This window comes from Opisthorchis viverrini, assembly GCF_000715545.1.
Source record: "Opisthorchis viverrini unplaced genomic scaffold opera_v5_29, whole genome shotgun sequence".
NCBI classification, from domain to species: Eukaryota; Metazoa; Platyhelminthes; class Trematoda; order Opisthorchiida; family Opisthorchiidae; genus Opisthorchis; species Opisthorchis viverrini.
Window position 1 is genome coordinate 1218368 of NW_008751685.1, and position 17158 is coordinate 1235525.

At 43.7% G+C, this 17158-nt stretch overlaps 2 protein-coding genes across 2 annotated transcripts in view; one reads left to right on the forward strand and one right to left on the reverse strand.

Moving 5' to 3' along the window:
- T265_02397 (hypothetical protein) overlaps positions 1-1235 on the reverse strand; it is a gene marked incomplete at both ends in the record, with an annotated part of 41401 nt that extends 40166 nt beyond the window's left edge. Inside the window, one exon of the mRNA XM_009166630.1 lies at positions 1191-1235. Coding sequence (XP_009164894.1) covers positions 1191-1235 — 45 coding nt within the window. The remainder of the gene's footprint in view (positions 1-1190) is intronic.
- A 4331-nt stretch (positions 1236-5566) lies between these two features.
- T265_02398 (hypothetical protein) lies at positions 5567-8723 on the forward strand (the record flags this gene model as incomplete). The annotated part of the gene is made up of 2 exons (XM_009166631.1): positions 5567-5723; positions 8575-8723. 2 exons carry the CDS (start codon positions 5567-5569, stop codon positions 8721-8723), a joined length of 306 nt encoding a protein of 101 aa, XP_009164895.1.
- Between the last annotated feature and the right edge of the window lie 8435 nt (positions 8724-17158).

Below are 17158 nucleotides of genomic sequence, written 5' to 3' on the forward strand. Positions count from 1 at the left end.
AAGAGGGATGCTGTGATCTTTGGTCGGTTGGGATTTCCACCCCAACCCCCCGGTTTTTTCTAGTGATCCTAAGTGGATTGACAACCACACCGTCACGTGTCAACTCGGCTTATCTAAGACCGCTTTCCATACGCTCGCTAGCAGACAGTAGAATAAATAATTCGTGGAAAATATTGCAGATATGACCAAAGATTTTGGACACGATCGGATGTCTAATAAGCACATTTTGAAATGCCAAACGCTGAGTCCTATTAATTAATTCCATCGAGAGGGCAAGCGAGCCGATTATGATGATTTAGTATTTCAAATTTATTTCATGGTCGCTGACAAAAACTGTCAATATTTTAAAGTCACGTCACTGGAACAATTATCTAACGATACTGAAAAAACGTCGCTTTGACGTTGGATGAACTTCAGTTTTAAGATGGTCGGACGGCTTAAATCAACTCTAGATTTTGTGTCCTCATCCCAATTACTTCGTAGGTGGCGAATAGCTCTTAGGATTTTCGCTGTAACACCACGAAGAGTCAAAATGTCTATTTCAGAACGACCTGATGAAGTGTTTCAGTTCATGGGTGAATAGTTGACATCTCATGCAGTTCATTTACTCCTTCAAAAACCGGAGAATAGTCTCGTAAAGTGATTTGTTCGTATTAATTATTACTGCTGGTGAACAAGTGACCTTGAGCATATTTTAAGTCTAAGGCGTGATTGGTTGCAGTAATTGATAATAATTTTTCACCACATATCTTTGGGAGCCTCAAAGGTTTTAGTTGTGATATTCTTTTCCTCACTTTTGCTAATTGTTCCATCTGGAAGAATTCTGGATAAAAATTTGTACAAACAATGCTGTTTGAGCGTACTAATCAGTATATTCTGTTTGAAATGTATGAGCCTTTCACACGTTACTTAACAAGGGCGAAACCATCCGGGAATTTCCCGCGCTTCTTTATTCGGTCATTTGCGATCCTCGGTCCAGGTCGGCAGACAAATTGCCGGGCATCAAGTATTGTTTACAGTGAAGTGTATAATTCAATATACAGCTAGTCTCCTTCGTGATGTTTGAACTTCTTGTTTAGGTAGAAAATCATGTGAAAAGGAGGCCTAGCTACTCCTACAAACTGTCTCTCTGCTGAGTAACAGTGAAATAACCCTACTACGGCCGGCGACTCCAAAGAAAAAATACTCACTTTCTTATTGTCATCAACACGAAGACGCTCAAAAGTATTTCGCATAGGTTTCTTAGATTGAATTAAAGTCTGTTGGAACTTCGGCTTATAGATCCTTCTTTGAAAATAATTACTCGCCCTAATGGTCACGCAATTAATTTGTCGATTAAAAAAGATATGAATAGACTTGTTACACTAACCCGTTTTGCGTTCACAGGCCTCATTCGCCTTCCGTTCCTTAGGGCCTGTGCTTTGAGTTTATCTGAAGATTCATTTCGGTAACTACCGTGGTCATATTCCACCAGATCAACACCAGAATCAGATGACAGGCTCTGAATACCCGTGATGTCCACCCCGTCAGTGTTTGAACGTGGTGTTGAAGTTGAGACGCAGGGGATAGCTTCATTGGAGCTACGCGGAGGATATAAAATAACGGGTTGAAAACCGGGATCAGTGTGGCGAATCACTGGCAGAATCGCACAGCCATTCTTTTGAAGATTGTCCACGTACGGTATCCCCCACATTGTACGACGCCTGTCTGCGTAGCGAGCTCTCCTGTTGGGGTCTGATTGTCTAGAGGAAAATCTTGGCTGAGTACTTGTGGATGGAGATTCTGTGGACCAATGTGGTACAAGGTGAGCTGGTAATGAGTGAATTCGTGTGTGATTACCTGACTCCATAAGAAGACACCCTGGTTGCACAACCGCCTGGAGATTGAGGTGTGTGGACGACACCTGGTCAGGTGTGAGATACTGGGATATATGTCTGGGTTCTTGATGAGTTGATCCTATTGGCTGATGCCTGTTTACAGCACCGAGGTCTCTCAAACCCATTACAAGCTTATTTCGAGTCGACCGTGATTGGTTCACTGGAACAACGCACGGAGAGAATTCACATAGTCTGTTGATGGACTGTAGACTCAGTGCCGGTTGTAATGTTGTCCTGAACGCGCACTGAGCACGCTGAGAGTGTGTCTGGGCAATCTCGCGTTCGTATGTTCGTGAGTGACGCAGCTGCTTATCAATGGGCCGCCTAGTGTCTTGCAAAGTTGCTGATGCGAAAGCATTGGGGCTGGAACACTGCGCAAAAACGTGCTGCATCGGAAATCGGACCGGCATATGCGGAGTCATGATGATGCATTCTCGACTCCGACTGGGATATAAAGCCTGGCGTGCCCCTGGTATTTGGTGTTGTCCCACGTTTGACTCATAACCATGCGAGAAATTTACCGCTGATGATTTGGGTTTACCTGGTACTTCCCCGGGACCATGACATATGACTTTTTCGTCCGCAAAAGCACTCGGTGGGCTGGGAGTGGAAGAGTCTGCAGAGGAAGACGTGGCCGAGACGTTATTTGTTGCTTGTTGAAGTAGAAGGGAATGCCGCTGCGCAGCCATAGGTCCCATGGACTTTCGGGTTGGAACCTGGCTTGAGCTGCGTCGGCGAACGGGCTGGCTTAGCACAGTGGATTGACTGGAGACGGAAAAATCGTCTGACATGGCTTTCGTATGGTTCCTCAGGTCGTCCACTATGCTGTTGTTCTCGCTACACGTCCACACGCAAGATCGTCGCCGAATACGAGGATCCAGAGGTTTCGAAGGTGCTGAGACTAGGGAATAGAAGTTTGGATATAGGTGTTGCATGTAGTCCGACGGATGTTTGACCACAATCCCAGTTTTCTTCACTCGATCTGTGTCTGCACCAGAGGTAGTCTGGAATCACCCGTTTTGTTTGCAAAGGGCACAGTAATTACCAAATTCGAAAACATCACGATTCTTCTGGGGCTTTGGTATCGTAACATGGACACTTCTGTGTGAACCAATCGAAGACTTGCGTTAATTTGTGTGCGTGAGTGCGTCCGTGGGTGCGTGCTGACTAGCCAGCAGACAGTAACATCTTTGGATACAAAAGACCAAATAGCTGAGTTTGGAAAAAGTTGGGAATCAGCGTATTGCTCTTGTTATTGTCCCTGACGCTTCACAATTACCGTTCATTTCGTTTCTGTTTCGCAGCGATTGTTGCATGCGTCACATCGTGACGAGTGGGGATGTGTGGAGGCGTACGGGAGTGCACATCATAGGTGATCGTAAAGAACTGAGTGGATTGATCATCGTTGAACTTAGGTACACTGGAGTACACACGCACATATGCATGCGTGCGCCCATACGCGCACCTCCGCACATATCCAGCACGCACCGCCGCACATGTCCAGCACGCACCTCCGCACATGCGCAGCACGCGGGCAAACGGCCGCACGCAGCACATCTGTCGGTTCACCAGCCTTACCATTCGAAAATACACACCAAAATCGGCTTAAGTCCTGGTGTTGAAGTGTTCCAAATTTAATACCTTGCGTCTTTCATCTGTTGTTGTTTGTTGCTGTTGCTATTGATGCGTTCGTCCGATTATACGATGGAAGCCAGTGGTACAACAACCAAGTAGAGATTCGACATGCAAGAACATGTGCTTTGATACTGACCTGATTTTACGCATCCCATAGTTATATTGCCATGTATTCGAAAAGGCAGGATTTTAAACCAATACATGGGTGATCCGGAATTGGATGGTGAATCGGCTATGGCAACTGAGGTTCAACTGAGCTTTCGTCTAGTGAATGAAGCCGAGCCGAGAAGCACTGTTTCATCTTTTTTTGGAAATCAGTAGTGCGCAACTAACGAATCTTAGGGGTGAGGCGAACCAGCAACCCCTTGGATAGTAGCTGAAGGGCATACCACGAGCGACCGATCAGCAGTGGGCGTAACACGTAATTAGACGAGATATGCCGCTACTCACCGCCACGTGGTCACATATTGACCGGTCCGTCGAGTAGAGACATTTGAAGTGGAACTTTCACTTAACTTGTGAAACTGTTCTTCCTCTGAGCTACTTAGTGATTGATGTTAGTGCATCAACGAAATGTGTCTGCATTGCGAAAGCTTGTCGAAACCTCCATTCTCTGGTTATACAGAGGGGTGCGTGAACTAACACAAACAATCAATATAATGCAGAATCCACAATGTGAACGGGTAATATGTGAAGAAATTTTCTACGGAGTACGCTACTACTTCCGCATGTAAACTGGCCTAGCCACAACGTGCAGAAAACCGTTCATCAATCCTTCAGTGATATACGGTGAAGACAAGTACAAAGCTGCTTTGCTGTAAGGCCATCGTCAGTTGTAGTGAATGCCTGATAAAGCCGGGAAAATGAGTAGGTTCTGTGAATTCTTGCTTGGTTGATGGCAATATCAGTTCCCATTATTTTCTGACGAAGGAGTTGCCTTATGCTCGACTTCTTTGATAAATTAAACTGTTTTTCTCCTCTGGTAATTTGGTAATGATTTCTACATTTGTAAAATAGCCACAAATGAGTAGTATATTTCACTCTGAATATAAACTGGCTAGTCATAGTGCAAATGCATAGCTTGTAATTGATACAAGTGTTGGGGGATCTGCACAATTCACATCTGCGGTATTCTTGTTTGAAAAGCTCTCTTCCTTGTGTAGTATCGTTTTACAAAAATCGGTATCTACCGCGAACGATCCTACGTTTGCCTGATTCCTGTACTGAAAAATACTCAGGTTGGAATAGATTTGTTGTTTACAGTAGAATGTTGTGGAATGTTTATAAACATCGTTTTCGTCTTGCTTACTCTCTTGACGTAACCAGTCCGGAGGAGAAGCACCGGATTCGAGCTTAACTCTTAGTCGGCCCTATCACCGATTTATGCCTTTATCCATTCTCCGGAGAGCCGCTAAGCTCGATGGCTGCCCAATCAACTCACGCTGGTCGCCGGTAGGCAAATGTTTGCCCGGCTCCTGCTCTAGTTTTGGCGATCGATTGAACCGCCTCTCAGGATTTCCTAGTTAGGTACCGCCACGGACAACCTTCAGAATTTTGTAGACAATTGCTACAATAAATGTAAAACTCAGGTCCGCTCTGTGCCATCCTTTCTGCCTGCGAACCGGATCAATCGTGTCCTACATTGGGGGTTCTGTTCAAGCAAGGACGATGTGGATGTATATTCTGCGACAAGCTTCTGCCTACATTTGACCTTAGTGTTTTTCAACATCGATAATATCGATCAGAATAAGCTTCGTTCTTGGGGATCGAATCACTGGGTTCGTAAGACGAGGGAGATGCTCATTTGTTTCCAACACCTACAACACATGAAACCAAATTCGGAGTAAGCAAGTATTCCTGGAACTCTCCTCAGGTCATCCTGATAAGTGCCGGCTTGAAGTACTTTTCTTGTTTTCTCAATGAACGAACAGTATAGTGTTTGTCCATGCAAATGATACGATCGATCATTTTACGCGTCTCTCAGCAACTTCGCCGGAAATACCTTTGGGCTGGTTTACTCGTCTCTCTTGCTTGAACAGTTCGTGTTGCTCTGAATGAGATGGACCAAGTGGTTAAAGCGCGAATTTACTGACCGGAAGGTCCGTGGATCGAACCCGACCTCTGCCACTCGACTTCCCTTGTCTAGGCTTGGGCAACCTGACAGTATTCCAGCCCTCGTGCTTCCTTCGAGTGGCTTGGCAGTTAGGCTAGGTTCGATTTTTTTTAAATGTTTTTTGCTCTGGTTTTCGATCATTTCAGTCTATCCACACCAAGGGCTAGAAACATCAAACGCGACAGCACGGGTAGGTTCACTTTTTCAGCCATCATATTGACGGGTGCATCTTGTTCACTCCGCCTACGCTAACCAGTCAATAAGTGGGGGTGTAAACACCAGCCAATCAGATAGAACTTGTACGTGATTTCTGATTGATTCTTCTGCTCATTGCGAGCGGTTGCACGCGTCTATGTTCGGCTCCCACAAGGTCGGTCTTCTTGTCCTATTTTATGATATGGTGTATAAAACTGCAACCGCTATTATGAATATCGATTTTCAGAGATTGGGACTACGACTTTTCAAAACCTTGTTGAAAACCTCGTTGAATTCTCAAGGTATCATAAAAGATGGTTGAAGATGACTCATTGCCCCGTAAAGGGTTCAGTCTATGGCCTAAAACTCAAATCCTTTCACGTGTCTCAGGTAATCTTTACTCTATATTGAGAGTTATCTCCATGCCTTTGTCAAAACGATTGAGGATTCCCATTGGCTATCTCCAAGAAGTTTTCGAGAACTCTAAAAAGTATCAGGATCTTTTAACTCGTAAACAATGTAGATCCCGCTTGTGTTCTTCCTTGCAACCATCTGTCGTGAATCCGTCCATCTGTCTATTTGTAATGTTCATAAGTTTTTCAAAGCCTCATTAATTCATGTTTTATTTGTTAAAAAATGGAGAACATACCTCTAATTAACTCGTGACAAGGAATTAACAGCCCCGTAGAACAACTCGAAGAACTTAGAAAGCACACAGAGTTCGCTAGCCATGATACAAAGGAATTCCTTCAGTAGAAATGGACACTAGACCAACATTTGACTGCTTTAGTAAATTTCGTAAGATCCAAGTTCTTATCAACATATTAAAGATTAGAATAGTTCGATCAAAGCATACTACTGGTTTGGCACTATGCAACAGAGGATGCCTGAATTCGTCGGTGTGCAGTGGAGTGGGTGATTCCTCCGTGCCCAGCTGCGTTTATATAGATTTTGGAAAGTATCTAATATCCTGTCATGTGATTGGTTAGTTGGTATATACATTTCTTGTAGTATTATTGGCGCGATCGTGATTTGGGCTGCGTTGTAATCTGTAGGCCTCATGTTTCATTGGAATTCCAATGTCTCCTCGACTGGGGACAAAAATGTTTGCAAACCAATTGCCAAGCTCGGCGAACAGATCAATTACCATCTGATCAACCAACAGTAAACACACCTGAGCCACCTTTATTCCGACAAATCGATGCTTGAATGTCAGATAACTTCTAGTGAATGATACTAACAGTCATAGGAGTTAAATTTCTCTCGTTCCGCTACAGTTTGCGCGTGGTTTTGTGCGTGACTTATGTCCGGTATGATGCATTGCACATCATGCGTAAATTGAACCGCTGTTCCGATTTTTTGAAGTTGATGGTCACAGGTTCCCGTTTCTGTTTCATGGTTGGTGATGCGAACAACAAAGCTTGAGTAGGACTGATGACTCAGCAGCGCCACCTGGATAAGGACGATAAAAAAACTGGTTGGTGATGCGAACAAACCCGAGAGAAGGATCCGTGAGATGCCTAAAAGGCCTGATGAAATTCCGTTCTCTGGTTCATTAAAATCTCGTTAAGTCACCTGTATTTTGAGGTTCATGTTCAATTCCGTCAAACGAAGTTTTCAATCAGTAGTGGTTTTGCCTGTTTTCGAATGAAGTAGTGCTTGAAATTCCCAGGCATATTTAACTGTGAATGATTACTCCACCGCGATCAGGCTAACATTTGGCTGTGAGGGAGTAGTTGATTGCAAATCTGTTGGAGCGAAGCTACCAAAGCGTAATAGGGTTGCACTACGAGTGGTGTGCCGGCTGTACTTCCCATCTTGTTCTCTTGCCATCTGCCAATATGCTGGACAGTGGAGTTTATGTCTTAAGGAGAGCTCAAGTTGTCATTTTGGCTCAAAGAGCCCTGAAACTGGTGACCCTAGTCTCGCCGCTGTAAAAGACATCCAAGCAGTCTCGTCGGCTTAGCCGAAGCGCAAAAAAAGGCTGAGTAGAACGGAAGACTCAGCAGTGCAATCTGGGTAAGGATTAGTCCAGAAGCCGTCAGAAGGACAAAGGCCTACAGAGTTTGTGTTTAAACACATTACGGAGAATCAGTTTATTGTATCAAGTCCAAGTTACAGGCTGATAGTATTTTACTACGAATAGATGAGAGAATTCGTTTCTTCGGAGTACTCACTGCACCGTTTTCGTTAAGCGGACCTCGCGCAAAATTTCACACATGCTAACTGGATGAAGAATGTCGGTGTGATCCAGACAGCCTCGGCTTTCAAGAAACTTTTGGCTTGAAAAGCCTAGGTGTTGGAAACTGAAGAGTCGAGGAAAACCATCTTTGGCATCCAGGAGCTGTAAATGCTGAATACCACATAAACTAGCCCTCACTGAAGAAGATGAGGCAGATGCCAGGAAATATAATTCACGTGCTCAACACGTGTGATCAGCCGCACAACTGTCTGTCGCACTTTTTGCGCTGATACCCGGAGTTTAGCATTATTGACAGGTCACACATGACTGACTGGCGAAAGAGAAACGAACAATTCAAAAGGTACGTAACGCACTCTGTGCATCAGCTGTCCGGTTTTCACAGTGGCTTGGGTTCTAATCTTGCCACAAGTCTGCATTGATCGATTGCAGTGAGCGATCGATTGATCAGACTGGCGTTGGCTTTTGAAAAGCCTGCATTGGATGAAAAAGTGGAAAGTGAGTGGAAATCTTCCATACTATTCCAGTTTCTGGACGGTAACCTACTCTCCAAGAGGCGAGATGGAGCAAGTGGTTAGAGCGCGAATTTTCTGACCGAAAGTTCCGTGGTTCGAACCCGACCTCTGCCTCTCTCGACTTCCCCTGTCTAGGCTGGGGCAACCTGGTAGTGTCCCAGCCCTCGTGCTTCCTTCAATTGGCATGATAGCTACGCACCGAAAGGATGTTACGGCGAACCGATAAAAAATAAAATTTAATAGCTCCGATTGATCGATTAATTATTGATGTTCCGATTGAATCCCATTCGGTTATTGCGACCTTACTGTTCATTTTCATGCTGTTTTGTTAAAACGGATGAGGCTGGTCACTGTGATAAACTGGTACTGTTTGTGTAGCAAACATGTTTTCCCTGTCCGAAAGATCGATAAAATCGTCTCCTTACGTCAGTGTTTTCGAACTACACTGAACGTTTCGCATCCGCGTCAAGATCCATTCTGGATCTTCACAGGCTGTGTTGCCGAGCGAAATTGAAGCTCAGTTTGTCAAAAAGTACCATTGATACCCTCAGGATTCCGATCCATACATTTTGCCTAACTACCCCTCTGTCCGACCCAGTTACTGGATAATGGCCAAGTCAAAATGTTACTTGCGAGCGGGTATTCATTACCATAGCCACCACTAGTGCATGTTTGTTTGGGGAAATTATCTGTCAGTGGGAAACTGGAAGGGAACATATTTCAGGGAGAGAAAGCTCGTACAACTGCTTTTTGAAACTACATCGCTGTTGCTGACATAACGATGGTGAAAACCAAACGGCGGCTTGTGTGATTTCGTCGGCGCCCTGCTGGTTTTTCCATCCCTCAGGCTGGGAATGTACGATTCGATGGATATTGCCTGCTTAATTTTTTCAAAGTTGCACTGCAATCAAAACGTGATGGTAGATTCTCTCGGTTTCAAACGTTTCCGCAAACAAACAGCGTGTCAAAGTCTAGCGGGTCGATTGAAATCTAAGCCACTTAGTCGAAGAAACCAAGTCACACAGCATTAAGTTCTTACACCAATAGATTTTTTCCGAAACTGGCTTCCATGCCTCACGAGACCGATTTTATACGTCTGACCAACTCCAAACGTCTTGGATTTTGATATGGCCTACTACTCACAGAGCTGCTGAAAACGCCTCGACACTGCACTACTGGTGTAAGGAGGCAGTCCCTTTACCACAAAGTCGTATTCTAGCAAACTGTTACAAAGTATTAGACAGGAAAGTAAACACCTCATATGCATCTAGTTTTTGGAATCTGGACATTGTGACGCGTATTCTTGAACTTTCATGGGTAGTCACTAACTATCACGCAAGTGTAAACGGACACTTCAAAGCACTTCCACAAATGTCGTAATAAACTTCACCTTCCATTAGATGAGGGGCGGAGCTTCGGCCAGACCACAGACTACTCGCATGCCTTATCAGTATTACACGCAGTTACACCGGTTTCACTCCTCTACTGAATGTGCTGGGCAGAGGATACTTCGTATTTCAGTTGATACTTCTTTATAGATATCTCAGTATAGGTTCTCGACAAAAGGCACTACGTACAAATTTACTGGAGAGCAAACTTCAAACTGGTTGCGCAACTGTCGCCGGTACCCTAACGAATATTACGCAACATTAGGGAAATACACTGAGATACCTCTCGCCAAATATAAAACGGAGATCTGTTTTGTGCACGACAATTGGCAAAAGATATTCATTTGAGCCTACTCGTGTTTTTTTTCGTGTGATCAACCTTTGTTTCATGCGCACCTAGTAGATACCTGTTTGTGAAGTAATTAACTTTGAAAGTGAAAATGGACTTTCCATAACACCGAAAGAACAAGGCAACGTCCCACCAGAACTAGGAGGCTTTGTAAACAAGATGACTAGGAACTGTGCTAGAAGCATGGATGAGTTTGGTAGTGGGTGTCAGAATAAACTGAAGTAAAGTTTGAACTCAAAATGAGAGTACTGGTTACGCGTTGACAGTGTGGCGAGTTTTTTCGTGACATGGTTACGGTTACCAGCTTTGTGAATAGGCGAGCACTCCACTGTTTCCCTCCTATATTCAAAAGTTCCAGTAGTATAAAGCGTCTACGGCAGTTTGATCCTGACTTTCCCGCAGTTTTTTTTTCAATTTTTTATGACATCAGTGGTGGCTTAGAACCGCCACCCAGAGCATTTCCACCTGACAAGAGTACCTGGGTTAAATTTGATTGGTTGCAAGCTTACAGGTGTCCGTGGTAATTTCCATAACATGTTTGTGCGGTAAAGAACCAAAGTGACTATTCCTTTCCAACTCTTTAATTGTTTTTGATGCCCTGTATTCATGAAGGCTCGAGAGCTGGGGGCGACTAGAAGTCTCCTCTTAACCACTGGTAACAGAGGAGTTTACGGGCCTTCTCATGACACCCGCACATGCGTTACTGTGACCCCATAACACTCAAAATAGGTGGTCGTTCATGAAGGGAACTACTCAGAGCAAATTCAGTTGTAGAATATCATAAACGAGAGATTCAGTTGTGTCTCTCGTGAAAACCAAATTGCTTTGCAAATGAATGTGTTTCTCGAAAACAGTCCGATTTGGCTTCAAGTAGAACATGAGGTTGACGGAACATGGGGGACTTCGCCTACCTGATGAGCTCAAAGTGGAAGGGCGAAACCGGTCGTGGGCTGTCGGTGAGTTTTCGGCAACCTTGTGAGTTGTTTCCTTTATGAACATATACCGCGATATCTCGACTATCGTGCCAGCTGAAACATGAGGCGGCCTGTGTGCAGCACATTCAGTTGTAGGATATCATAAACGAGAGCTTCAGTTGAGTCTCGTGAAAACCAAATTGATTTGCAAATGAATGTGTTTCTCGACGTGATCGTTCACGTCGGAGACGGTTGAGTGTCATGAACCTATGAGTGTGTCAGTGAGTTAGTGGCTACAAGCGTGGAAACCACTTCACGAAGAACGACCTGGTGTAGGGTTATTGAAAGCCTACTAAGAACCACAACAGTTGGCATTCGAAATCCTGGAAAATCTTGATTAAATTTTTCCGAGATACCATCGGAATGTGCGCGGTTAAATTTCGCTGGCTTACTAAAATGATTTAGTTCTCCTCGGAAGAACCTAAGATGAATCCTCTGGTGCTGACGTTCGAATTATTAGTTATGATTGGTCAGTCGTCAAGCGAACGTCGTGAGCTGTTGTCCTTCAAAAATCCAAGTGGAATAAGGCTATCTGTTCACGGTCTAACCGGGAGTGGAACGATTCAGGCAGGCTTAATATAGCATTGCCGGTTTATCACATCATTTCCCCCATTATACGTTGCTACCGGGCTCCGCCTAGGATAAAGCGATTGTAAACCCTTGTTAAGTTTTGATATTATCCCATCATAACTGCGAGAGAAAAAACGTGAACAAAAGGAAAGATGCACCGCCGTCCAAACAGTATCCTGAGGAGCCAAATATATAGTAAATCTCTGAATATTCCACAACGTCAAGCGCAATGGAATATCTGCTGAGGAACGCAATGGAACAAGCTAATTTCCCAAAGAAATAAAAGTTTCTAATCATTCTCTAAAGAATGTCTGGTCGAACTCTACCGGTATGTGATAAAAGAAAGCTGCAAAAGAATGAGTCTAACTAGTGAAGCTCATTCTCAAAAATGTCATTTGATTCAACATGATAAAACGAATAGTATGTGACACTGTTACAGGCAGACTTACATTCATTACTAACTGAGAAGTTAGTAGGGCGACCTCATTCTGTGCCGACTGTAGTTTTTTCCGCAGCAGTTTTATCTGAAATAAAAAGTGATCGGTAGCCTCATCTGCATCTTACGCTTTCTACTGCCCGACAGACTGTCTGATGATTATTTACAGTCTACTTAGACTACTTTGGATATGTTTAGTAGTCTGTAATAAAAGGGTATGTTAGTAAAGCCAGCTGCTGAGCGGTCACATCCAGCTTGGTCCCTCATCTGGACTGAAAAATGACAGAGTGACTGTATCGGAGTTGGAAGTAACCATAGCCATGCGGATACACATCAGTTTGAAGGCCTTGAAAGAGATGTACAGCTCATCTCAAGTTGATGATTTGGTCCAGGGGACCTTGCCAATGGTACATCACGCACTGGGACAAATCTCGAAAAAATCTTGACAGTCTGAAATGATATGTGTAAAACTTTCAAGATTTCGGATGTTCTGACCCTTCTCTTGTATCTGGAGCATTCGAAAGTTTTTGGCGTAGAAATATTATATTATTCCTTCACAGCTGATCTAATCCATTTAGATTCAGTCTTCAAAGAACCAAAGATAAACTTTAAAGAAACTTTTTGAGCAACCGTGCAAGAACATCAATTTTAATAGAGATACTATATTTTGTCGTGGATAGTGACCTTCAAGTGACCTTCACTGTTTACCAGGTAGGTACAACAGTAACTATCACGTAATTACTGCTACGAAACTGACGTCTACGAATCCCACGTGTCAAGATACACGAGCCAGCTTTCTATGCACAAAATGTGATGGAGCTACAAATGGTTCCGGTCACGTGATACCTGCGTGAAACTGTCAATTTTTGTCCACTCAACTTTGTTGCTGACCCTGCTTTATACACAAGTTGCGTGTTTTTTGCTACTGATATGAGCTAATGAAATGGCAACAGACTGAGATCTGTGTATTCTATCCGTAGTGCTTACAAATCGGAACGTCCGGCTCCACGGGACATAGAACGGCAATATAACAGTCCGAACGTTTTCACCGAAAAATTCTCATGACCAGTTTCCTTTTAGGCACTTCAAGAGTCCAGACAAAGACTTAGTTCTGGGCATTATTTTAACTTCTTGAAAGAAGGCTTTTTCGGGCCAAGTGACTAAGTTACCGGTTTGGTTAAGACGAGCGCTAAATTTCATACCTTATTGACTGGTGGCCGATGCGATAGATCTTCATGTATTTCAGCGTGAATAGAATAGAGGACGTTGGCCTGGAGGTTGTGTGGAGAGCTGTCTTAGATCAGCCGAGATGACACGAGTCGGTTTGCGGTTATCAGTTGAATGTTCCGGGTCGAAATTACGCGGTAAGATCCAGTTAATCCCCAGATCTTAATTTACTCGTCCTGGAACCCCTAAACCGACCAACTAATTCTTCGAACGACATCCAAGAGGAATATTTAATAAAGGTGCCCTCGACCATATAGAAGCTTGCATAATCTTGATTCATCATGACGGTAATACCCCAGCACTAAGTGGGTCGGCTAGTTATAAGAAATCTCACCTAGTGGCCTTCTAACTGCCTTAAAACTCGGTCAGCATGGTGAGTTATCCACCTGGCATAACGAATTTTGTGTGTGCCAAAAGCGAATCTTTGGCCGGCCATAAATCCATCGATTGTTCATTAAACCTCTCGAAAACGGGATCAAGAGATTTCGGCAGTTACTCTCATTTACACATGAATTTGGTTTTCACAGGAGATTCAACTGAATCCAGCTGAATCTCGCGCTTGTGATGATCCGCTTCGTGTGTAAATGGGAGCATCTATCGAAATCACTTCAAACTGGGTTCAAGCAGAAGATGCAGTTGACGGAAACTCGGGAACTGCACCCACCTGAGAAGCCCCAAGAGGTGCGAAACCAGTCTTGGGGTGTCGTAGGTTTTTCAGCAAGCTCACGAGTAGCGTGTTACACCCAGAAGTCTGTTTTTGTTGATCATCTTATGTAACGAGTGCAGAAACTTGATCTCAACCAGAGCCAGTAAAAAGCCCTTTACTAGCAAGATGTTTTCAAAGGGTTTCTGGAGAGCAGGGGTGTGAGACAGCAGTCCATGGAAAAAGGTATTTAACTGCCAGTGCAGTGTGTAGAAGACGTTCAAAGAGAGGGAGTCTCTGTTTGATAAGGCATGCGATTGCTACGTTTTTGTTTATATTGTGACCGACCTATGTAAAGAGGACCGTGAGTCCCATGAATTGTAAGAACAAAGCTAAAATCAGATAAATGTACTTTAAAGATTTCAAACCACGAATCGTACTAAAACACATCGAATTCATAGTGATTCGAAGAGCCGCTTTTTTTCGTCGGATCTCTATCCGAGACTACTGTGAAGTTTGGCAGAAAGCCCTGAGCTGATTTGCGTAACGCAGTCAGATAAAACGGAACCAAATGAAGCATGACGGCAAAATGGAAGGAGACCCGTCACGCATCAAGAGTAAACCACACTAAGGTGAACGCGGAAAAGAATATTACATTTGCAACAAACGTACATGGTTTAGTGAACTTACCTCATCATCAGGGTTCTGTTCCACCTGAAATCGAACAAAACAGAAGACCACTGAGTAGTGGGATAACACGGTCAATTCACACACAAATAGACAATGAAACGGCCTGAACTACCTTATCAGAATTCCAACCGCTTCACTTATCCCTGTACACAAAGGCACACTTCCAGCTTGTTTATTTCCAAACTACGCATTCTGATGTATACCGTGACAGGTACAGCCTATACCCGGATTGGAAGCCCAAAGCAGTTTGAATGACCATTTCTCACGGTGCCTATCCACCCACTGGCACCAGCGCTCGCCGACCTGAAGTAGTGCCAGCTGGGATGGGATATGGCGACAAATGGACTACATAAACTACTCGTTGACTATATGAGTAGCGTTTAAACACCCATCTCTGGTATATTTCGACGCCTATGAGCCTGAAACATACTGAAACGTTGAGTGAACGTCTACACTCCGTTCGAGCCATAATCTTACATTTACCTCAGCCGATGAATGGCTTTGTTTTAGCAGACAACCTGAGCTAAGCCCGATCTGCACTCATACGTTTATATAAAACCGCCTGAAGCAGCTTTGACAAACCAACTGATATCAGAGAATCTACTATCCATCCGAGTCTAGTCCCAGACTGGCTGCTCGCTACTGAATAGCTGTTTGTGGCTTAGTAATCATCGCTTAATTTTTTATTGTCAGTGAAGAATATCGCATATGAGGGTCTCTCGTTATATACAGGTACTTGGGGTCAAATAAAACCCATGGTTCAGGATCGCATCCACCTGAATGATTCCCAAAAGGGCGAAACGGGTCGTCCACTGTCGAAAACTTTACACCAACCTTGTGATTATTTTCCTTCAAGAATGGATTGGACGCTACTATTTAACATTGGTCAGAATCGTCAGCTGAAAATCAATGCGATTAAACAGTCCGATGATACATCCCCAATCATTGAAACCATTCACTCACGACGATGGCAAAACGGTTACGTCACAGGCCCATGTTTTTTAATGTTCTTCTTCTTGGTGTTTGTCGTGCTCACTGAACAAACCGTTTGGCAAACAGATGCCAACAAATCAGCCCAGTAGTTGAATCATCCTTCAAAGCAAGATTTCCGGTTCGCAGAAAAAACGACCATAGTCTTGTATTCACTAAAAACAAAAAGCCGCTGCTACCTATCACCAATTTCTCGGGGGCATTTCAAGTAAGTTTTTGGGACAAGAAATTAGAACCCAGTAACTTACCACAGAAGTGTTGGAGGAGAGCGATAGCGTGGATCCTTCGACTGGAACGATAAACAGAGACAGATGGGATCAAAGCCATTAGGTATTCAACTGTTTCGAATAAAATGAACGGTGAGCAGCGATCACAAGTGTCTGACAGTTGTGTTTTTAAGCAGATGATGGTCTGGATCACTTTCAGAGTACCCTGAATGAATGAAAATTTCAGCCTAACTAATATACTCAGTGAGAGAGAATACTTTATTCTAGGGGAAATTCAGAAAATGTCCTGTCTGTTTGGATCAATTATGAATTAGAATTCCCGCCAAATAGAAATGGCGGCCACTTTAACCAATTCCATTACTTTGAACCACGACCTGGTCGATACATTTAAGTCCTGAGAGGACACTGCAAGCCTGGGATCAAGAGTACCCTTCAGTTTCGTTAGGAGGATGTTCAGAATTTCGAGCCATAATCTTACATTTACCTCAGCCGATGAATGGCTTTGTTTTAGCAGACAACCTGAGCTAAGCCCGATCTGCACTCATACGTTTATATAAAACCGCCTGAAGCAGCTTTGACAAACCAACTGATATCAGAGAATCTACTATCCATCCGAGTCCAGCCCCAGACTGGCTGCTCGCTACTGAATAGCTGTTTGTGGCTTAGTAATCATCGCTTAATTTTTTATTGTCAGTGAAGAATATCGCAAATGAGAGTCTCTCGTTATATACAGGTACTTGGGGTCAAGTAAAACCCATGGTTCAGGATCGCATCCACCTGAATGATTCCTAAAAGGGCGAAACGGGTCATCCACTGTCGAAAACTTTACACCAACCTTGTGATTATTTTCCTTCAAGAATGGATTGGACGCTACTATTTAACATTGGTCAGAATCGTCAGCTGAAAATCAATGCGATTAAACAGTCCGATGATACATCCCCAATCATTGAAACCATTCACTCACGACGATGGCAAAACGGTTACTTCACAGGCCCATGTTTTTTAATGTTCTTCTTCTTGGTGTTTGTCGTGCTCACTGAACAAACCGTTTGGTAAACAGATGCCAACAAATCAGCCCAGTAGTTGAATCATCCTTCAAAGCAAGATTTCCGGTTCGCAGAAAAAACGA